The sequence below is a fragment of the Stegodyphus dumicola genome, chromosome 7, assembly GCF_044657685.1.
Source record: "Stegodyphus dumicola isolate Sdum_Otavi_A_Nest chromosome 7, ASM4465768v1".
Classification (NCBI taxonomy): Eukaryota; Metazoa; Arthropoda; class Arachnida; order Araneae; family Eresidae; genus Stegodyphus; species Stegodyphus dumicola.
Window position 1 is genome coordinate 27,359,312 of NC_140774.1, and position 25,273 is coordinate 27,384,584.

Consider the following 25,273-nt stretch of genomic DNA (forward strand, 5'->3'; position numbering starts at 1 on the left):
TCTTCTCCTACTGCTGTACGTATAAGTGAGAGTTTTAACGAAGCAACGAAGGATACAAATAGTAGGAATAAAATTCTTGACTAAAAATATTGCTATCTTTGGCGCTTCTCCTTGCAAATCGTCAACTTGCAAAACCATCTACAAAATTGCACTATCAGTGGGGCGGGTTTCGCAAGCTTATTAGCTAGTGTCTTCATGGACGAGATCATTAAACTTGAGACTGATTCTAACAACATTATCACTTTCACCAATGAGCAGGATTTCTCTGAAAATGCAAATTTCAATATAAAAATGAATAAGTTCCAGAACAACAAGATCCCAGAGGGGAGGTGCAGCGAAGATCAAGCCTCATAGTTGAAGAATATATGAAACGAAGGTGCAAAGGTTTCGCTACAGATGGCTTTCAAGTCTAACTGGTGTTGGAACAGCAGCAGTAGGCGCCGCTGTGATGGTCAGCCAGCGCATTGCTAGCAGAAACTCTATTTTCTCTGACGAAGCTTGGGCCCTCTACAAGCTTTTTGAAAATTTGAGCGTGAGTGAAAAGTCATCATTATCACGGATAATATGTCAGTAGCTAATACTATTAGTTATATTTATAAGAGTTTCAGTTGGTTCCTTATAAAGCTTTATGATCGGATGAAGGCTTTTTGCCATCTCACTGTCTTCTAGGTTCCGAGCCACATGGGTAGAAGACTAAAAGCAGGCAAAGCTGCAAGAAAGGATAATGTGCAGGTGTTTGATGATCTTTTAGTAGAAGATGCTTGTAGTTTCTTCACTAAAGCCATTGAGAAGGACTGGATTAGCAGCTGGTTGCTGTCCCATAAAGAGCGCAAATTCAGCTATTGTGATGAGTATAAAGAGTGGAGAAACGATTTTAGCATCAGTAGTTCCATGGAGGTAGTCATTAATAAACCGAAGCTGCAGTTGTTTGATACAAAAGTGCTCTCATGCAAATATTGGAGGACAGACTCATAATGCTGTGATAAAGAATATGTGATTGACTGCACTGAGCACACAATTATTCATTGTAAAATATATGATAGGGCTATAAGTACTATGCTGGAGAATATGGAATTGGGAAACACTCATCTTTTAACTAACCTCCTGATTCATTGTAATGAGAATCCTTGGAGATATCCTGGGCAAATTTATCACTAAATGCATTCTGAAGCATTCCTGAAAGGACTTAATTAAGGAAAAGAGCTAATTATTTGACTGATGTCTCCTCCGTAGTGGAGAGAATGCGTTCTTGTTTTTAAAATTGTAAGCAGCAGTGCGCATGCGTGGGAGTGGACGGCACCTGAAGAAAGCCAAGCTGCACAGAGAAGAAATAAGTGTGTGTTTAAACGGGAGGTTGGGTGAATTTTATGTCCGTTGAATTTCTTGAAGTGGATTGCGTAAAATGAAATACTATTTTGTGTTTTATTTACTAACAATTATTCAGTGCGCATCTTTAGATGACAAAGCATTGCTTAAAAGATTGGAGGTAAGTGAAAATATGTAATTTCTCTCTTGTATAATTTCTCATTTTATCCATTAAATTCAGGTAGTATTCGGTTGCAATGAAATTCATGAAAAATATATCACTGTAAAAATATTATCGTGATTGTCTTGAAAAGTTTTCGTAATTATTGTAAATTATTGTAAATGTTACAGTAATAGCGCATGTCAATTACAGAGGTATATGAAGTAACTTTCTTCTTATTTTACAATATGCCAAAGCAAAAATGCGTGGAAAACAAATCAAGACTCAATTTTTGCTAAAACCTTCAAACAGTTCTACGTTTGAACAGCGATTGTTTTAGAAAGTCCTCCACGAAGGCATGTCTCCCCTTAGGCAGACAACCCTCGAGGCTTTGCCATAATTGCATAAACCAAACTAAACATCAATTGCATAGATCCGTGATTTTGGCTTGATACACCTGTGTTATGGAGATGTGCAAAAATCACATCGCTTCAGATATATTTTGCTCCCTATTAGTTTCAAAATTTATACGTAAATTGATTGCAAAAAATCTGTAGCTTAATATTCATTTCATGTATCTAAACTTTTCATGAAATACCGAGTGATATTTATCTGGTTTTCTGTAATGTATTGTGTAAGAAATACTCAAAAGTTAGATTTTAAATTGTACTTTATTTTTCAAAATCGTGCTTCTTTAAAACTATAGTGACAAATACATTAAAATAAAGTTTTTTCTAACTTTAAATATTTTCTCGCAGTAGAAGTAGGTTTAAATTAATGGTCACTTATTATTAAAATTTAGGAATTAAAGCAGACAAGTTAAATAAAATTCTCACCGATTTCTAATAAGTGTTTTTACAGAGTTAAGAGTAAACTTGCGAGTGAAAGTAATGAGAAATCAGTTAAGAAAAATATGCTTGATTTACTAGCGCTTAAAAATCTTGAATATGGCATTGTTGAAATAATACTTAAGTCAGTACTTGTGTTTTAGACAGTAACTGCTAATACGTCACCAAAATTAAATTATGATTCCTGCAAGAAGTTTGTCAACCTCAGAAGCTTCCGTAGTTCTTTTTAGAAAGATGAAATTTTCCCCCCTTTTCATTCCTCGTTTTTCTTTCCCCAACACAGAGTAGGAATGGCCTTTCATTTTTATTTTAACTTCAGAACGATTAGAGCAAAAGCATATCTGTTTGTTTTATTTTCTGGTAACCTTTTTTCATCGGAAAGTGCTCAGGAAAACGTTTGGCTAATCTTTGGAATATGGTAACAGGTAGTTTGGCGACATTTTGGTAAGGCGATAAAGGTTACTAGTTAGAACATTAGCAGTGTACATGGATAAAGTCAAGAGTGTGCGCAATGCCATTTTTGTGCAATTCCGGGATGTTTTTTTAAGTGAAAATAGGTCGATGTGTACATGGATACCGTGTATGTGCAATTCTTAAAAAAGCGGCAAGCAGTTTGCGATTCTGGACTTTCTCCCAATTTCGCACCTAATCTTTGTCATGATTAAGCATTTTTGTTCCATAAAAGTTCTAGCATAAGCGTAGTTCGGCTAGCAGATTGTTAGAAAAAAAGGTACTTTTCCGTTTGGCCGGCGCAAATCTTGCCAAGCAGACTTTATTGGCGACAACATACAATATACACATAAAAAATATTTTTAAAAAATGTTAGTTCTAAGAATTCTTTTTTGAAGGCATAAACATTTTAATATCGCTTAAAATTTTATAAAAAGCCAATAAATAAAGACAATAAATTTGTAAAAAGGTATTAATTTAAGAATTTACTATGCTTTCATGGTTCAACATCCTGATTCGTGGGTTCGTATCACGTGACCCCAAGCGATCTCATCTCACGTAAACTACTCTACAAAAATCTAATGCTTTCAGTAATTATCTACATTAATTTCAAGTTAAATCTTAATTTGGAACGCAAGTTTAAATGCAAGAAATATTTCAATTCGTACGAATAGCTTACTCAGAAATTATGTAAAACCGCAGTGTTTTACTTCGCTAATGCATTCTCATTAGAATTGATGAATTTAACCCTTGACTTTACCTTTTCTATATTTTCGGCTTCGGGTAAGCGCTGTGATTGCATCCTGATTGACTTAATTACCGAAAATGGCCTTAGACATAAAACTGAACTATCTGATAAAAATTCTATGTAATTATATGCCACTATTGAAGAAACAATCAATCTGATAAGAAAAAGCTGCGACTTGTTTTGAAAATGAGGCGTAAAAGGTTACCAGCGAGAATATTCCGTTTGGCATCGGTTGTACCATTATTGGCGATTTTATCGCTTGCGCCGGCAAAACGGAAAAGTACCGAAAAAAAATGTTGAGTAAAAAAAAAAAAAGCCTTTACTTCAATCAATCTGATAAGAAAAAGCTGCGACTTGTTTTGAAAATGAGGCGTAAAAGGTTACCAACGAGAATATTCCGTTTGGCATCGGTTGTACCATTATTGGCGACTTTATCGCTTGCGCCGGCAAAACGGAAAAGTACCAAAAAAAAATGTTGAGGAAAAAAAAAAAAAAAAAAAAAAAAAAAAAAAGCCTTTACTTCGTGAAAACAAAATGGCTTCCAAACAAAAACTAGCAGGTTGCTGTAGCAGGGTTGGTCGCCAAATTTTCGCCAAAAAATCGCCAAGTTACCATAATTCAAAGATTAACCAAACGTTTTTTCGTTTCGTATGAATTTTTGCTGCGTTTTGCATCATGCATTTATTAGATTTTGAAGCAAAAGAATCCATTATTTCCGAGCTTATGGTATTTTACTCCCAAACGGCAGATTTTCGGTTCTCGTGCAGTGGTTCTAGTTTTCAGTTCTAGTACATGATGGAAGACACGATACAAACGCAATATCAACAACAGTCGACAAAGTGTTACAATAAGAATTAGAAAAAGATTCGGGGGAAATAACTTCGCTTTTTAGTTAGCAGAATTCTTGGCACTTTTCTGTCATCGGGACAGGACTCAGAAATGTATGTATAGATGCGCGTGTTCATGTATGCATGTACATACGTACCTATCTATGAATGTGTGTGTATACACAAATGCATTTACACACGTGGATATATACAGCCATTTCTGAATCTGGTTCCGATAACAGAAGAGCACCGAGTTCTTATTGACGGAGAGAAAAGTTGCTGATATTAACAATTTGATGCGGTATACGCTTACAGTTTAGTGTTTATGTGAATATTAACACATTTAAGTTTAAAATTTACATCAAAATTCATATTTTATGTATCAGTCTGGTATATACAAACTTTGGGTACTTCTGATTGTTCGCCGCCCGCCAAGAGTTGGGAATACTTTGGTGATTTTCGAGAGCATTCGCAAACTCGTTGGCGACTTTGGGCAGAAAAGTTTATTTGGATATTCCTTACGTGTGTTTCCACAGTGTATCCAGTGCTTCCTATTTTTTTACAATATTTTTCCATTAAGAACACGCACACTTTTATCACAAGTTAATTACATCAACTGGTAATTGTGTTTGGAGATAATCCCAGTTGTTCTTACAAAATTTCATCGATGGCGGTTTGGCCAACAACAGTGAAGAGGATACACCTTTCTTCAAATCAGTTCCTGATCTGCATTTTAACACTTTTTTTTTTCAGTTTCTAAAGTTGCATTTCAATTAAATTTGCCCTTTTAAAAAGTACAGCTTCATGGAATGTGATTTTTTGCGTTCTCTATTATTGGGCAAAATGTAGCATCTTGGAAGAAATTTAACGCTTTCTTTCTCATCAGCCGACAAACTTCACAATTACAAAACGACTTTTTACCACAAAAACAAGTGTGCTCTAAGTAGAAAGAAAGAAATAATAATGAGTAAAATGATCGCTGAATTTCAAAAGTACAAACCCATGTCTATTTTAATCACACGTATGATACGCGCATAAAATATTTCAATTGCATGGTTTCATCAGAACTTTTTTGTGATTCTTTGATGGGCTTGTGGGCAATCAGAAAGTGCCAAAAATCTGTCTTCAAAGTCTTCGAATGTGAGGTTATGGACTATGGACATAAACGGTTCAAATAATAAATCTGAAAAATTGCACCTTTCGTCAAAATAAATGCAAAAATAAGTAATTATTAACAAAGTAAATATAAAAACAAATTAAGTGCCATATTTATTAAACGGAAAATTTAATTGTGGCAAAGAGTTTTATTTTACATGATCTAAAACAAGTTATAAAGCCGCCGATGAAGGTCATTCCCTCTTTGGTCGATGACCTAGAGCGTTTTCTCTCAAGTGACTTTAGTGCATTGTCTTTAAAGAAAACCCCCTAACTTAAAAAGCTTACTAAAAATTGTACATCTCCTAACATTTTATAAGAAAAGGAACAGGTTATGTTATTTAGCGTGTTCTTTGCCAAATACAAGTATACTGTCTCCAAGCATGCTCGAATTACCACCTTCCTACTCCAAGCACTAGTTGACCTGAAATATATATGCTAATTTAAACACTTGGATTATTAGTAGAGCGTTAACATATCTGGGAACTTCAAAACAAATTATTTTAGCAAAAATGTAATAGATTTTAGAAAGTAAAGTTGTGAGGAATCCGTGCTAAATACTGAAGAATCTGTTTGTATGTATGGGTAATCAAAATGGAATCTATGTATGAATACTCTTCTGTTATCAAGACCGGATTCAGTATGAAAGAATATACGTGTTCATGTATGCATGTATATGTGTACGTACGTATGAATACGGTATACAGACACATACATACATTTCTGAATCCGGTCCCAATAACAGAAGAATACCTATGTTTGTTTTTCGCACTGTGGGAAAATGGCAGCACCTAGAACTCCCAGATTTTGAACACACATAATCCTCCATTCGAATATGTGCACTTCGAAGTCCACGTTTTGAATTCTTTTATTTACGTTTTGTGTGCACGTAATGAAATGTTGATCAACAAACTCAGCGATTTAAATTAAATATATTGCCACTGCCTGAAATAAAATATATTTTATCTCCCGAGCACCGTTCTGTTTACCGATCAGCAAAGCTTACGATATTTAATTTCTTTCAAACTGAATGTATGTTATTGACAAACTAAGCGATTTAAAGCAATACATGCAGTTCATCTCAATTATTATTAAGTAAAAGCAGGATCTGTGAAATTACATCAGCTGAACACATTAAAATCATTGTATATTTTGTTCTTCTCATTATAATTATTCAGATGTTTGGCCACTTAACATTTTACATATTCGCTGCTTGTGTTGCGATAGCTGAATTATATTGAACTTCTGATCATATGTGACCAATTTAACCATGCATCAACAGAGTATAGCCGGAGGTGCTGGAAATGCCATCTCATCATTACGGTATTTATTGCAATATTATACCGCTAAGTACATTGGTGATTACTATTGAAGATCTTTTTCTCATAAAGTACCCATATGTGCTTAGTATAAAGTACCTATATATAAAGAGAGGTCAATATGTCAACTAAGTATGCGTTTTTAGCTTTTCACAGGAAAGGGTCGTCTCAGTTAGCGACATGAATAACGAGAGGCAGCTTTAAAATTTTGGAAAAAACTGGACAGAAATGCAAAGCTAAAGAAAACTCAATCGGTTAAGCAACTAGCTAGTAATTAAGCAATGACATTTAAATTATATTTAATTAATAAAACAGAAGGATAAGTTTATGAAGTTTGAATGCACATTCAAGACTCTTTGAAAGCTTTTTTTTTATAGACTGCTACAGTTTGTGGGACTTGTCTGTGGGAAATATTGCCACAAATTTCATTGCAGTGAACCTACAAATTTTGCACAACGAGTTTTGTGCTGCAATACCTAGCTCAAAGCTCATCCATAATTCTTAGCTCTGACGAATTCCCCCCCCCCGGGGGTCGACGTAGAGAACTCTGCGAAGCTACTGGCTAAGATCTGTACTTAGGCAGTCTGCATGTATTGCTTTAAATTTTCTCGGCCACGGGGGATAAAATTTATGAACTTGGTGGTTCTGAAGCCCCTGGGAAAGGTCACTTATTGACCGGCCTCAGGGACTGGCATTTCCTGAGCGGTGTGGAACCGTAGCCGGAGGGCTAGTTCCCCCCCGGTTTGCTGGGTAACGGCCCACTGCGACGGGCTCGCCCATGCGACTGGCAGGAGCATTTTGACGACCGGTGCTGCCTGGTGAGCTTTCCAGGTGGTGCGCTGCTCCCCTGGAAGAGTAATAATGGAGGTTGAACCTCCCCGAAGTGCCCAAAGAGGGAGTAGACCTGTAGTTTAAGTTCAAGAGGCAGGGAAGCCCAAAATTTGTTTTGTTTAGCTCTGATGAAACTGATTCATGCTGTAGTAAATAAAGATTCTTTAAGTGATGAGACCCATTAGTGGCAGAGTCACTTAACACCTTTATCACATCTAGCGATGGTCCCTGCTAGACGGGACTTTCCTGAGGAACGAGATTCATTAATTTCCATTTTGCTGGGCCCACCAGCGGCCGAGCGGTAAAGTCGCTGAACACTGGTAGTTCGGTTCGAGGTTCGAATCCCGCGAACGGGTTGGCTGCATGGGTGTTTTCGTGGTTTTCCCCATGTGTAACGTGTATACGAGCCAGTTTCCCTTAGAAAGTCCTCCACGAAGGAATCCCTTTCTTTAGGCAGATAGCCCTAGTGTGCTTTGCCGTAATTAAATACACCACACCATTTTGCTGGTGCAGGTGATAAATTCGCCAAAAATGGTACAACCGATGCCAAACTTAATATACTCGCTGGTAACCTTTTACGCCTCAATTTTCAAAACAAGTCGCAGCCATTTCTTATCAGATTGTTTCTTTCAATACTGGCATAAAATTACATAGAAATTTTACTAGATAGTTCAATTTTATGCCCTAAGGTCATTCGCCGTATTCAAGTCAATTCGGATGCAATCATACAGCTCACCCAAAGGCGAAAATATAGAAAAGGGAAAGTCAAGAGTTAAATTCATCCATTCTAATGCGAATGCACTAGCGAAGTAAAGCACTGCGGTTTTACGTGATTTCTGAGTAAGCTATTCGTACGAATTGAAATAATTCTTGCATTTAAACTTATATTCCAGATGAAGATTTAACTTAAAATTAATGTAGATAATTACTGAGAGAATTAGATTTTTGTAACGCAATTTACGTGAGATGAGATCACTTGGGGTCAAGTGATATGAACCGGCGAATCAGGATGTTGAACCATGAAAGCATAGTAAATTCTTAAATTAACGTCTTTTTAAAAATTTATTGTCTTTATTTATTGGCTTTTTACAAAATTTTAAACGATATTAAAATAAAAAAAAATTTAATATCGTTTAAAATTTATATGATTAAAATCATATAAACAAAATTTTAAATGTCTTTAAAATTAAAAAATCTTAGAACTAACATTCGTTAACATGTTTTATTTGTGTATATTGTATGTTGTCGCCAATAAAGACTGCTTGGCGAGATTTGCGCCGGCAAAACGGAAAAGTACTTGAGATTTCTGGTAGCACTTGTTTAAACCGGAGGATTCCTAGAAAGGAAAGGGCCCCGCTAGAAGCGAAGTCCCGCCGAGCTACGGAAACGATGCACAGGCTACGCGGGATTTTTTTTAATCCTCCCTGAAAATGCTTCGGATGTAGCTCTGTTCCGTGTAGAGAACAACCAATTAGAGGAAAGTTCTGCTTCTGAAGGATCACGTGATCTCAATCTGAACGATAATTGATTACTGTTTGGCGTTCAAGTCTTTATAGTAAGCGATAATGGTAACCTTAGCTACGTGGGTTTCCTGGATATGTTCGGGTTCTGAGAATTCCTCCTTTCGACGTCCAATCCCGCGTAGCGGAAACATAATGTGATAGGGGTTTAAGACCTCTGAACGCTATGGAATTTCGACCGTCGGCGAATAGGCTGCCTGGATGGGAGATTTCGCGGTTCCTCATGCGTAAGATGAATACAAGGAAGTTTTTCTAAAAAAAGCCTTTACCAAGGCTTAAGTACATGGTTCATATATTTTTACAGTTTTCAATCATATAAGCTCTTCATGAAGTAGGATCGGCATCACTGCCTGTTGATGTTTGGGGTTTTCAAATTAAAAGGTAAAGAAACTTTAAAGAGTGGAGAAAAAGAAAATGAAGCTTTGTTGGTTTTTACTGCATAAAAAAATTTCGGATATAGACTTATCTGGATCAAGTATAAAAGCAAAAAGTAGACAGGCCATATTATGAGGGCTAGCGGGGTAGAGAAAGCTGGTAAGCAACAAAAATTAATAAAATGAATTCAACTTTGTCTTAATCTTTCTCTGCAGTTGCCAAATTGTATAAAGAAATATCAGCTTGAAAGAAAAAAACAGCTACCAGAAATTATTTTCAAAGTATAAATGACCACTTATATGGATAACATTCTTTCTCCATCTCCGATGTGCTTTCCTTCTTTAACTCGGCATGGATTAATCGTAATTCAGAATTACATGCATGCTGAACTCAAAAGTTGAAAAAGCGGAACAGGTAGTCTTACAGAAATAGCAAAAATAATGAGTTACATTTTATCTATCAAGTAAGATAAAGACAAATTTGTAATAAAATTATACGTATTTATAATTCATTTTTAGATTTTTTATTTACAAAATTTGTGAATTAAACTAATAATAGCATTTCACTAATTTTAGAATGAACTCAAATTGATTATTACTTGCAAATAAATTTTAAGAAAGTATTTTATCGAACTAAGAAATGAAATCATATCAAACTTAACATTTTTCAGGAAAGCAGAAACCATGAAAGTAGAAGTAACAATTGCTTCAGTTCTAACGGTAAGTTTTATTGTAATAATACGAGTTTATTTGATTAACGGCAAAGCACTCGAACCTACCTGTCTAAGGGGAAAGGATGCATTTGGGGAGGAATTTGTAAGGGAAACTGGCTTGGATACACGCTACGCGTGGGGAGAATCACAAAAACGGCCATGCGGCTAGTCCATTCGCGGTATTCGAACTTCGGGCCGAACTACCAGTGTTCAGCGACTTTACCACTCGGCCGCTGATGGGCCTCCAATTCGGTGAAGAGATCGTGATCCGATGAAAAGGGAAATATCAAAGTAGCTTAACTTCAGTTTTCTGCTATTTGCATTTTTATTGTTTATTTAAAATATAACACAATATTTTATCTAAGTAAAATACTTTGAAAAACAGATAAGCAATAAGAAATGTTCGATTAGCGAAATAATCACTTGCAAGTAGAAAAGTAATTTAATTACATTTAATAACATGAATTAGTTTATAGGCAATTCTGAAAAATTTCGCTTCTTAAAAAACAAAATATGTTCCACAAAAGCCTATGATATCGGCAGGAAAAGAATATTGCATTATCTGATGTAACTAAATGGTATTTAAATATTTCTATAGCTTTTTGTATAAACTTCCTTCCGAATTTACCAGGCTCATGCATCGTAACAATCGTTTTTCATCGTTGTTTTAATGTTTGAAGTTGAACAAAATCCCCCCCCCTTTTTTTTCGTCATATTCACCATACCTTTGTGTACTAACCTCTAGCTTTTAGATATCTTCGATCTAAGAAACCTACTTTTATTCCGTTACTATGATGATTCCTGGTCTTAAGGCAAAATTCTTGATTTCACAGGAATAACGTCAGACCACGGCAATAAAGTACAGAGGCACACATTTGTATACAAGGAGTTTTTCTCGTTTCATATGTTCTCATTGATTTCAGGCATGCTTTTAATGTCTTTCAAACTAGACCAGTCAGTAGCAGAGTTTTAAGCACCCCTAAATTCTGGCAATCCAATCCAGATTTGAACCCACCCGAAAAAGATGGCTACGTAGTTGGTTTCCCATATGTAACGTGAATATGAACCAGCTCCTCTTAGAAAATATTCTAGGAAGGCATTCTTCCCCAGATAGCTCCCGTGTGCTTTGCTATATTGATGTAACCTAAGCTTTTTCAAGTCGGCTGTTAATTGATGCGAAACCCATTTCTACTTCGTTTCGGAACGCCAAGTTAATCTTGCTAGAAATCATTCCCCAACAGAGAGGCAGCGGCCGAGCGGTAAAGACACTGAACACTGGTAGTTCGGTCCGAGGTTCGAATCCCGCGAACGGGCTGGCTGCATGGGCGTTTTTGTGGTTTTCCTCATGTGCAACATATATACGAGCCAGTTTCCCTTAGAAAGTCCTCCACGAAGGCATCCCTCCCTTTAGGCAGATAGCCCTCGTGTGCTTTGCCATAACTGAGTAACTAACCCAATCCAACAAAGAGGCATCATCCTGTGACATTTCAAACATGTCACACTGTCACATTTGCAACATCACATCCACGTCATGTAGCATCGTAATGACGTTGTAGGTATGTCTTTTTGTCACGTCATCCCGCAAACGGGCTGGCTGCATGGGCGTTTTCGTGGTTTTCCCCATGTGTAACGTGTATACGAGCCAATTTCCCTTAGAAAGTCCTCCACGAAGGCATCCCTCCCCTTAGGCAGATAGCCCTCGAGGCTTTGCCATAATCACATACACACACACACACACACACACACACACACACACACACACACACACACTTTTTGTCACGTCATGTTGTGGTAACGTCCCACTGCGATATTTATGTGAAGTTAACTCTTATTGTGATGCTATGAAGTTACACTGCGGCATTACTGTGAAGTCACATTACAACGTTGTTGTAAGGTCAAGTTACAACATTGTTAGGAAATCGCACTTAGACATTAATGTAATGTTAGAATTCTGACGATAATTCCCCCACTAGTGGCGGTCACTGAACATTATTGGTTCGGTTCGAGGTTTGGAATTTTGGCGACCGAGCTGGCTGCATTGCCTTTTCGTGGTTTTCTTACCTCATGTATAATGTGTATACGTTGCAGTTACTCTTATAAAGTCCTCCATGAAGGTATTCCTTCCCTTAGGTAGATAATCCGCGCATGTTTAGCCAAAATTAAATAAACCAAACCAAACCTGACCACATCTAAATTCATCAATCTCTATGAAAATGATACGCCGATCTGTTCGAATTATAGTGATTTTAGGGTTACGGAAAATCCCATCGATTTTTGCCTATTAAAGGAAAGACGCCAAATTACGCGATTTTTCGGCAAACATGGAAAAGTCTTCAAACACGCTGGGTTGGGCGGAACCTTGATTACACGTGTTATTTAGTAAATGGGCTTTTTGATTTGGCCTTGTGGTCGACGGGATTTTCCGTAAGTACCAATTTTAGAATTATACTGAACTTCCGGTTGTGAACCATGAATGTTTTCAAATTTTATCAAAAACTAACAAAGTAGAATTTTAAATTTTTAACGGTATCAGAGATTCTAATTCTCTAATCCTTGATAATTTTATATAGGAGGTATAGGGGAATTCGAATTTCGCCCATTTGAAGTAACTGCCGAGGTAAGAGGAAGTTATACGAAATGGATGGATTGTGTTTTAACAAACATCACTCAGATTTAGGCAGTATACATTATTTTCTCGAACACAGCCGTTTCTACAAAATCTGCCAAAAGCTTCATAACATTAATATTCATAATCGAGCTACTATAGCTAAGCCTCTGAAAATTTATATATATACAAAATATACATTGTTCAACAATGAGTCTGCTCACTCTCATTTCCATTTCTGAGGAAATTTACGTATATAGAAAGAAGTGTATAATTTGAAATGCTTCGTGTCTAAAATGAAACATGGAAGTGGTCTAAATTGCATTATTATGGAATTTTCTGGAGAACACTAATTTTTTTTTTTTTTGATGGTCAACAGTCAAAGACCACCAGTGCATTCTAAGAAATCGTATTTCGAATGATTTCCGAATTTTAAGTATGAAAGGCTCACCGGCCGAGCGGTTAGTCACTGAACACTGGTAGTTCTGTCCGAGGTTTGAATCCCGCGAACGGACTGGCTACATGGGTGTTTTCGTGCTCTTCCTCATGTGTAACGTGTATGCGAGCCAGTTTCCTTTAGAAAGTCCTCCACGAAGGTATCCCTAGATAACCCTCGAGGCTTTGCCGTAATCACATAAGCAATCAAGTATGAAACTGCATCAGTTCACATAGCGAAACTAGTCACAGAAGAGTTCAAACGAATGAAAGTGGACTTGAAAATCTTCTATACCTAGTACAGTCCTATGGTTTGGTTTATTTGATTACGGCAAAGCCTCGAGGGCTATTTGCTTAAAGAAAAGGAATGCTATCGTGGAGGTCTTTCTAAGGTAAACTGGCTCGTATACACGTTACACATGGGTGAAAACTACGAAAACGCCCATGCAGCCAGTCCGTTCGCGGGATTCGAACCTCAGACCGAACTACCAGTGTTCAGCGACTTTATCGCCCGGCCGCTAGTGGGCCGTCATAATCTTATGATCTCAATAATGATCATTAAACTTCCCTAGTGTAACCTAGAAGATAGAATAAAAGTTTTATTCTTCTTCCATCTTGAAGTTAAATAGAAACTGTTTTGCCAGAGGAATAGCTAAAAATTATATAAATGATGATTTAACATTTTCCTAAGGAGAATCGCACACTTTTTGCTTCCAAAAGAACTCACACCATGTTAAAACGTTACCTTCCAGGTATGGAAATTTCAGTTTCGTTGTTATAATTCCTATATGCAATTTATAGTTTTTATTTTCAATAACGAATACTTCAATGAGTTTTAATTATGCGGTTTTGTGCTCTTTAAAACAGCTTTCGCTAATCTTTTCACATTACTTACAGTGATAGTCGTTCCATAAGTGACCAGAACTTAGAGATGGCTAAATCCTGGTAGTTCATGCTGGGTGTGAACTAGGGTTGCTAGCTATTCTTTTTTTTTTTTTTTTTTTTTTTTGAAAAGAGGGTACTTTAAGCAGCTTTCCAGCCTTTGTCCTTTTTGAGTTAAAAAAAAAGCCAGATGTCCTTTATTTTTAAATTAAATATCTCTTGGAGGTCAATGATGGCATTTGGCGAAAACCTTTCCCATCTTATGCTTCATTAAGCTCAAATTCTTACGTAATTATTCTCAAAAAGTTTCTTTGAGTTTATCTAATGTATTTAGAAACCTGTGCTCAATTAGCAACATGGTCTGTACAAGTACAGTGCTGTTGTGTGTTATGCAATTTGTGATCTTTCATACGTTTTAAAGTCTGGCTTTTCGGACAGCTTTACGGTAGATGTTTCTTATTCGCATGGGCAAGGTGCCTCCCATTATTTGACAAGCTGTCAGTTCTCATCCTTCTTTAGGAGGCGACCCGCAGCTCAGGACTATCCAGGCTCAAGGCAATCAGGCTAACCCACTGAGGCTATTTCAGTTATGGTAGCAAATGCCAACAAAGGTAATCTAGCTAGTAACTCGTGGATAAGTCCAAAGTTACTGCTTAGCAGCCACTTAAGGTTTCTCTTTCAGTCTCCATATAGAATATGCATTGTTTGCATTTACTTGTTTCGTTCTCATGCTTTTAAAATATGCTTGGCTGTATATAATATTCATTTTTTTAAATTTGGAACAGCATTTTTAATTTGCTAAATCTTCATACACATACTTTCTGAGTTCATCATAGCACATTTAATTAAATGCTGTTATCTCCATAAGTAAGTTATGCAGCCGACAATAAAAAAAAGGACCAAGTTAGTAAGATCGCATAATGAAAACTGCAAAAATATATAAATGGTTACAGGCAACTATTAATCCTCAGAAGCAAACTGTGCTGTTTGTCAAAGCGTTTTTAAAAGCGGGTATATGAGTGTTCAGGATTGTAGGAACATCTGGATTGTTAGAATAATAAAAGCAATGAGTTATCATCTAGCTCTTTTATTGATAAATTTATCTTAAAAGGAAATTCTGAAGGTCTATAGTTGCTTCCGAAATAGCTCAAATATACCATATAGCTACATACAATCATCCCTTAAACTCACATGACCGCAGATTAAAATTAAATAAAAAAATTACGTAGATTCAAAAACAGCTAAAAATATCTTGCAACAGAGCAAAATCTGAAGCAGTGGTTACAAATGGGCTTGATAAAAAGGCGTTAAGAGTTGGGATGAATTGAAAAATTATGATCCACCTCTGCAGTTTTTTCTTCAAATTAAAAAACTAATAATAAAGAAAGTTAAAATGTTTCCAATGTATTTTAATACGAACTGTGCTGCAGTAAAATTACGTAACTGACTTTCTTGAGAATCCAGATGCAAGTGCAGATCGTATGTTCCAGTACTTGAAAAATACTATAAACAATTTGCAATTAGAACGGGAAAGAAGATTTATTTTACTGCAGATAATATAAACTGCAAATTCGGAATAAGGTATTCATTATATACTAACGTCCTTACAATAAATGAAGGTGTTGTTAAAGGAAATTACAATATTCACATAGTATACAATACAGAAAATCTGCTATGGGAACTTTAATGTGGGCTTAGAAAATATTGTTCTAAATATCTACGGTCATTTTTCAATGTCAGCAAAGAGACGTGAAATATTTAAGGCATTTTATTTACACTTACTGCCAAAAGTCTGCGTACACGTGACCGATTTTCAGTATTTAGGAAGCGAACAGTAAGTAAACCGAGTCTATCAGAATCAATAAATCTTTTAGTGATTCGTCAAATGTCTTTAAATTCAAATGGTGCAAGCAACAATCACTTGATCGTTACATAAGGTAATACAAATAATAATAACTTGGGAATGACACCAATCGTGGGTGTTAAATGTCTGCATGCACTGTCAAGAACGTTTACGATAATTGATTGTAACAAAAATTTAATACCTTGTAGAGTATACTTTTTTCCTATTATCTCTCTTAACTTATTTCGAATGGATTCAACTATGATCTGATCATATTTGGAATGGATAACCTATGATTAATAATGTGCCATATATAACCTAATCATCTGAGGTTATTTTGTTCTAATCTTATATACTGTGACAGATTCGAGCAGCTCTTTGGATGTTATTTTCTGATTCTCCGTTCGAGTAAACTATACAAGTGCTCTGCTAGGGTTTAGGTATAGGTATTGGGAGTAGTGTAGTTAATTTAATTTAGCATATGTTAGTTAATTTAGCACGTGGTACAGCAGACATAGTCTCACATTGTACGCCGTGTGCTTGGAAGTTATTGTTCTGAGGAAAAACAGAAATCTTCAGCCACTTAAACATTCCGGTGCTCGCCCCCTCGGCTTTATTTTTAGTATGTTCAAGCAATTAATGTGATTCATTCGTTGAACCCAATAAACTCCAAATTACAAACTCCACTGCGTCCTACGCACCACCAAACCGCAATGTCTCTTCCTCCAATTTTGACCCGTTGGAACAAAGCTCTGTACAGGTTTTCTTCCAGACATATTTTCGTTCTTTGATGGCAGAATTGCAAACATTTACTTTCATCCGAAAATATTATTTTTCAAAAATTGTCTCATTTAGGTTTTCCTTCTCAAAGCTCATTAGCAGTATTTACTCGAGAGATGAATGGCTTCTTCCTTGCAATCTGGGCATGTAGCTCGATTCCTTTTATATCGTGGTTAAACTGGCATTTTTTTTTTTTTTTTTTTGGTATCACTCAGAAGACTTTTAGCTCTTTTTGAAGCTGATAGTCTTGGATTTATTTTTACAGAACGGATTACAAAGCGAGATTTCGGAGGCGACAATGCAGACGGGCGATTAGGTCTTGTTTGGGACCTTGAACGTCTGGCTCAGTTGTAGTTTGATAACTTTTTAAATCGATGAACGTTTCCTGCTAACTATTTCAGCAATTCCTCTGAGAGAACTTTCCCTTTTCTATTAATCTACGATGAACTTTCTTTCAGCAACATTGATCTGTTTTCTTTTACTTGCCATGAAATCACACAACCACTCAAAATCTCGATTTCTATTTAAATCTTAGAAGATTACAGTTACTGGATAAAAACACGGAGCGATTATCTAACAAGGAAGGGTCTTCAGATGCCCTCTTTTTTTAAATTTACGCTAACGTTTGACAGGAATGACTGGCAATCGTGTGATGATGATTCTTATTTTTTCATGTAAACGTAGTTTTTTTTTTTTGCTTGAACCAGGTAAGCCTGAAGAATTAGTGAAAGGTGTGTGCTAATTTTACCACGCGATATTTCAACAGTGATCTTAGCACGAACACACGAAATATTAGATGTTATGTAGGCGCATTAGGAACAGTTATTCTATCTGATGCTGTAAACTTTAACAAACATTTGAATCAAGATAGTAAACATGCATTACTTCCAGTAGGAATCAATATTTTCAAAATAATCAGAGTTTCAAACACGTATTTTAAGTTAGCACAGAATAAAATGTTGTTGTACAGTTTATGTGGTGTTGTTTTGAAGCTGTGGAGTGCGTAGTAAAATAACTAAAACATAAGTTTTAAAGCTAAATGTCACACATTTAATTACCTTTTTTTTCTAATTTCGCAGTTACTGTGAGGCTTGCAGATCCGAGCAAAGACCATACTAACAACGGAGTTGTTGAAGTATTCCTCCCTGATGGACAAGCACGATCTGTATGTTACCCAACGGACCATTACGAGCACAAACAAGTTGCAATTCTATCTCATATAATATGCCGTCAACTGGGCTTCGTAACGTTCGGTTCCAGGTATAAACAGTCTTACCCTGTTGGTCACGAACCTCTTGGTTTGATACCTTCCAACTGGCAATGCATCGGCCATGAACAGTCAGTATCACAGTGCACTTGGAAAGGCACTGATATATTTCGCTGCCGAAATATTCTAGGAATTCATTGTAGTTGTAAGTATTCCACTTCAATCTATTAACTACAACAATTCGACTTCTTACAGGATTAACTGGTTATCCAATTCTTTCCATTGTTCAAAAACTGCGCCTACTGAGTCCTTACAGAAAGTTGCCTGTTTACCTTGCATATAATCCATTTCCATCTTTTCGTATGTTTAAAAGCATTTATGAAGCTTTAACACCATATAACTGCTATGCGAAACTGCACAGTAGCTGTTAGTTACGTGTTATTTAGAAAAAAACATTTAAAATAGTGCATCGTTGTTACGAACAGAGTCATCACGCTATTAGCAGTCATTAATCCTCTTAACGTCTCCTTTAAATATTACAGCATACCAAATGTCAACAACCTTTCTTCCCTTCAACATTTATTTTATGTTTTAGTGATAAAATGGCAGACAAAATGATTCCAGGAAATATAGAAGACTCAATAAACAGGTTTACTAACCATCAGACTGTTATGAATCTTCTATATAGCTCCATTAGCAAAGTAATACTTCTTTACTTTCAGATGCTACTGTATACTTTCCGAACAAAGCTATGGTATGATAATCTTAGAGAGCTGCAGAGGTAAACCTACGTAAAATTATCATCTCTTTCTATTGAAATACAAGTCGTAGAGTGGTGGAGCTAGATGGCAACTTTAGAGACATCTTATTTATAAATACAATCGAAATATATTTAGTGATGTATTAACTGTTTAGTTTCAATTTTTTGGCTGACCAACAGCCAAATAACTAAAGCCACAAAAAACGAGTAATTCGCACTAATTCTTCTCCTAGCAGTCGAATGGCTAAACTTCCTAAGATTTTCCTTTATCCTCATGTAAAATTTTAATAATGCGGTGCATTATGAAATATTAGAAAGTCCTCCGCAAAGACAAAGCTCTCCTTCGGCAAGTAGCACTCAAATACTCTGCTGTAATATAAATAATCCAGTCCCTTAAGAAATGTTCCTTAATTCTCGTGAGGAAGATGTACCTCTAGTGCCTTTCCTAATCAATTACTCCGATTCAATCAGTTAATAAAATTGGTGGTACTGTTGTGTTATCTGGAACGGATTCAGAAATGTATGTATGTGTATACATGCACATACATTTGTACTTACATACGTACATCCATACATGAGCACATGCATACATACATTTCTGAACTCGGTCCTGATAACAGAACAGTAGCAAATTGACTCCATAAATAAAAATTATTTCTATGCATGTACACTCTACTCAAGAAAGGATAGTTCTATATCTCCCGTTCTACTAGGCCGACTGAAGAAATTTAATTTGCATTTTTCATGTTTTGAAAGCGTGACTTAGGATAGATCTATATATAGCATTGTTCTAACATAGGTATTTTGACGCAAAGTCGTACCTTTTTTGAAATGACGAACCCATTTTTTTCGATATTTTGATTCTACAACCAAAATATGCCTAAATATTAAATTTTGTAAAATTTGGTGAGAAACTTACCCAAATTCTTCTTGGCGTATTTTGTTCAATTTGCGTCAAGAATAATTCATTTCGCTAAGTTCTTAATTTATGGTAACCTGTTTTTATTTCCCTTTCATTGCGTACGATTGGGAAAAAAATGCATCATTAGGTCTTTCAGAATAATTTTGGCATTTCCAGAAATACATCTAATTTAAGGTGAAGGAAAGAATTTCAGAAGTTACAATCCAAACGTTTTCTCGAAAAATATATAAAAATTACTAAATACAAATTTTAAAAGTAAATCAGAAAATATCTGCGAATTGTATTTGGATTGAGCCGAAATTTCGAATTGTGAAAAAAGGAATGAAGTTTAATAAAAAAAATTTAATATATGCCAAATTCAATTAAGATTGAGAAGTTAAAACTACTCGGACGATTTTTACAAATCTTTGCACTTCATGCAGAGTGCACGTACTTAGTGAAGCTGCGTCTTCCTCAGCGTGATTATTTTCGAAGCGGGTTTGAACAAAACTATTGTAATGTTATCAAGATGAGGGTTCACTGTATTATAACAGCTTTTACTTACTTAGCTTTTGGATTTAACTGAAATTTAATTTTTTTAACAGCTTGTTCTAGAATTCTGCAAGCTACTGATGGAGTTATTGGAAATCCTGGCTATCCACATGCTTACATGCACGGAATTCTTTGCGAGTGGATTGTGATTGTACCGGATGGTCACACCATTAAGTTGACATTCTTAAAATTCGATTTACCCGATGGAGATAATTTGTCTCCTAACTGCGCACCTAACGAGGCATATATTGAAATTACCTATGGAAAGCAGGTAAGATTTCTGTTTTCCTTTGCAAATATTTTCAGATAAAGAATGTTGAGAAGAATAAATGAATTATAATTTTCCGGAAGAGGGAAAATATAACTATACATTATACTTAAAAATTATGATTTTCAGCGATATCCTTTATGGTAAAGGTTCAGTAAATCTGTTTTAACTGAAGAGGTTAGGATGGTAAAATTTATAGGAAGAGAAGAGAAGCTTTAAAATTAGACTTAACTGTTGTGCATGAAAGGAGTGGATTATGTTCAGCAACAACAGTTAATCATACCAGACTCTACCTGTATGCTGCAATTGCCAGTTTGGATTTCTGTAATCCTGTTATGGTTATCTTCACTCATTTCTATACTGTAAGATTGCCTAATTCATCTGGCTACATTTATATGTCACTGGACAATCTCTGATAGTTAGTCATTTGTATGCATGCATTCACTAAGAACTTTTATTAACTGCGTATAAGTTAATTCACTGTTTAGGAAGACTGAGCAGCAGATGGACTTACAACATGAAAGCAAAAATATCTGGCACTTGATAACAAATCTGATTACTACGCATTATGGCAACCACCTTAGTAGAAATCACCAAAGCTTCAGAATACACCAAACTCTGGTAACCGCGCGCATAACAATTACTCAGGCATCCATGTGCATAACAAATATTCAGTTGCCAGTGCTGCCAAATTCGTATGCATTCTTTTCATAGAAAAAATATTTTTTGGCTTAAACTCAATTTAAAATTTTGTGCTTGCAGGATTTTCGTATAATAGAAGAAAGAGGTGAACTTTCGTCACATTGTTTTTCTGCAAATCGCTAAACGAACATTGTTTCAAATTTCTTCTCAAAACAGCTTGAAACTAGGTTTACTGATGGTCTTTTGGAGTAAATAAGCATTTGAAACATAGAATGTGTACATAATAATATGTATGTATGCAATATGTAATTTTTTACAATAAATGCTCTTTTTTCTCTCCAGAAAATTTGCCAAACTGCCGCAGAGTAGTTGTGATAATACGTAAATGCCCAAATTTGAAACGTGGTTGACAAAAAATATTTTATTTTTCAGCTATATATTTGTTCATTTTCTGGACATTCTGGAAGCATAAGCATTTGCATATATTTGCTTATGCTTCCAGTCGTATTTAACCCAAACTATTTTCCTTATTCAATTTAAAAATTTCAATGTGAATATCAACTAGTTTCCCTTAAAACGCTCTTCATGAAGATATCCTCCCTTCGGCAGTGACCTCTCTACTACTTTGCTTTAAATGACTAAATAATCCATTTAAAAGATAATACTCAGCATAAATTCTTAACAGCTTTCCTTTAACATCCGAAAACAATTTATAATTTACGAATAAGTTGTTACTCATTCAGTACAAAATTGGAATTAAACTCTCATGTGCAAAATATTCATAAGAAAAAAAGACATGGAAAATTTGTATTAGAAATGGTACAACATAACGCATCTTTTCAAAAATCAATATGTATTTTCAGTACTTTTGTGAGTGTAAAATATGGTAAAATCTTGACAAACAAATGCGTAAGATTAACTGCTAATGGCCAAGTGGTCAAAACTCGAAAGCAATATTAATACTTCAAGTGCGGTTCTTGGCAGTTGGATATACATACTGCGTATAGCTTTTGCGGTCTTTCTCTGCATAAATTAAATACGGACTAATATCCTTTAAAAAATTCTCAACGAAGGTACACTTTTTCATAGACACTTAGCCCTAGTTTTCTTTGTCGTGTTCAAATAACCCAGTCCAATCCACGAACAAATATATACAGTGGGTACAAAAAATATTTGCACACATACATTTTTGTTCACAATTTATAAGAAAATGCATTAAGAAATACAAAAATTGACATTTAATCTATTATTTGACAGTCATTCCGCAGTAAATAACATACGCAAGACTCGAAACGTTATCAGTTGATTGTGGATTTCAAATTGTAATGGCACCTAAGAAATCTGAATTGCCAATTTCGTTGCGAGAAAAAATTGTTTCTCTACGTGTAAATGGCCTAAGTTATCGAGAAATAGGTAAAAAAGTAAATGTTTGCTTCTGTACTGTTTGGTGTGTTATAAAACGTCATAAAGGAAGAGGATCTACATCAAATAACTTGCGCTCTGGACGCCCAAAGAAATTTTCACTGCGAATGAAGCGAAAAATCATAAGAAAAGCATCGAAAAATCCATTTGTTAGTGCAATTACTTTAGCCAATGATGTCGCTTCAACATCTGGAGTTCAAATCTGTGCCCAAAGTGTTCGAAATGTCCTGCCCGATGCACACTTTTATGGGAGATCTCCAAGGAAAAAATCTCGCATAACTGAACGAAAGAGACTGAAGAGACTTGAATTCGCTAAGGAATATATCAATAAGCCAATTGATTTCTGGAAAAATGTCATATTATCCGACGAGAGTAAGTTCAATATCTTTAAATCAGATGGCAGGAAATTAGTTTGGAGAAAACCTCGTACTGCTTTTCATACCAAAAATGTGTTACCTACAGTTAAACATGGAGGAGGTTCTGTTATGATTTGGGGGTGCATGGCTAGCAAAGGAGTTGGTAATTTGTGTTTTATTGATGGAAATATGACAGCTCGAACCTATATTGATGTGTTGCGAGATAACTTGCTACAAAGTGCAATAAAATTGGGTATCAGTAATTCGTACTATTTTCAGCAAGATAATGATCCCAAGCACACTGCCGGTATAACACGTATGTGGTTGCTTTATAATGTACCCAGAAAACTTGCCACTCCACCACAATCACCAGACTTAAATCCTTTGGAAAATTTGTGGAATTCTTTGGATTTAAAAATAAGAAAAAGAAAGATTTCAAGCAAATCTGCCCTTAAACAAGCCCTTATTGAAGAGTGATTGAATACTGAGCCTACTGTTACAGAAAATTTAATTAAATCAATGCCAGCAAGATTACAAGCAGTAATAGATGCTAAAGGAATGCATACTATATATTAGTTATTTGAAATTTGCTTATGTATTTTATTTCTTTTGTATTCATGCAGGTGTGCAAATACGTTTTTGATACGAGATATTTTAATTTTGCTACAAAAAAGCATTGTATTTATATTATTCTAATTTTTCTGTTTGTTTTGGATGATTAAACTTATTCTGATTTGGCAATACCAATTTTTTATTTCTTAATGCTTCTTTTTATGAATTGCAAACAAAAATGTAGGTGTGCAAATACTTTTTTTACCCACAGTAACTATGAGATGGTTTATCAGTCAGCACACGTTTTTAGACAACCGATTATATGAAGCTTCTGTTGGTAGTTTTCTGTGAAGGGAACCCCGTTTATCACCGAACATAAACGTTGGCGTGAAATCTAACAAGATGGCGGCAAATGCTTCATGAAAAGAATGGCTGTTTTATTAAATCCAGACAGAATTAGAAAAGTAAAAACATTTTATTGCATTTATTTGCGTCTTTTCATGCAATTGTCGTTAACTGAATTCGAAGAATGTTCCACCATTTTGCCCATGGCATCCTAACAAGATCAATAATTTTGTATTTGTGGTTAACTTTCAGATTTTCATATTCGGCAGAAGTGGATTCATTTGCTCAAAAAACTGAAAATTTTGATGAGAAAATTCCTAGATTGCTATGATTATTTGGATTTATTTGCAATGATGTCATTGCATAGCTATTCATCATCCGATATAAGCAGGCTAACGCATTTGGCGCTTTGGTGCACATTTGGCAACTAGAACCCCGTTAACAGAATTTGTTTTGTGAACTATATATAATTTACATACACCTCCAGATATTTATTTGAAGAGATATAAAATTGGCAAGACTTTTTCTGGGACCATAGTCTTAGATAAACTAGCCAATAGATTTAGTTTAATAAATTACTATTATTTCAGTTGGTGACATTTGGCTGTGTTTCGCCAAATATTTTCTCCAAAGTCGCCTAACAAATTAATATTTACTATAAGTTTTGCTGAAATAAATGCTGATAAATTTTTAATTCTATATACATTTTTCTTTTCAGAATAGTTACACTATCAACCGGTACTGCAACTTGAAACAAGTGAGGGAGCTTAGTCTGCCTGTACGAAAAATAAGAGTAAGATTTTATTCTGGAGTTTTTGATGGTGATACTGATTATGAAAGAAAAAATTACGGCTTTGCTTTTGCTTTCCAGGGTAAGTTAAAAATTTCTCGATTTTAAATAAAATTGTATATTAAGCAGAATGCTCGTTGTGAATGTTGAACACTTTCCGTATCTAAATCGTTGTGGTTTGTTTAACCTACGCTATTAGATTACCCTTGAAAAGCAATACTTGTAATCCAAAGTATCTGGTCATAAGGAAAGTTTTCCGCCAAAAACGTTCTTAATAAAGTTAAAAAAATTAAATGCTTTGGTGCGAATAGTAATCACTAGCAAAATCTATGATTTTCTGCCAACGTTTTAGGAGTGTGTGAAAGTCTTCGGCACAGAAACTTGGTGGCCGCGAGTCCGAAAACAGATCAGCATCATTTCGGACGTCCTATGCAGAATGGAAGATAGCACCAACAAGATTTAGCTGCAGGTGTAAAAAAAAAAGGTAGGAGTCCTAAGGAGCGATGTCGGAGCTATATGGTGGGTGTGCCAGAAGATCCTATTCGAGTCCGTATAGAGCTCAGATAGTGAATGCAGACACATGTGGTCTTGCATTATTTCGATGGAACATTACCTTTTAACGTCGGAACTCAGTTTGAAGTTTTTCCTTGGCAGTAGCGTCAACACGGACTAGCATCTCGCTG

At 35.5% G+C, this 25,273-nt stretch overlaps 1 protein-coding gene across 1 annotated transcript in view; it reads left to right on the forward strand.

The window, feature by feature from the left end:
• The first annotated feature begins 1,277 nt into the window (after positions 1-1,277).
• The window catches only part of LOC118185499 (uncharacterized), a 40,834-nt gene continuing 16,838 nt past the window's right edge, over positions 1,278-25,273 (forward strand). Inside the window, exons 1-5 of the mRNA XM_035355365.2 lie at positions 1,278-1,486; positions 10,209-10,257; positions 17,875-18,207; positions 20,269-20,486; positions 24,519-24,672. Of these exons, the coding sequence (XP_035211256.1) occupies positions 1,403-1,486; positions 10,209-10,257; positions 17,875-18,207; positions 20,269-20,486; positions 24,519-24,672 (838 nt within the window). The 5' untranslated portion in view covers positions 1,278-1,402. The remainder of the gene's footprint in view (positions 1,487-10,208; positions 10,258-17,874; positions 18,208-20,268; positions 20,487-24,518; positions 24,673-25,273) is intronic.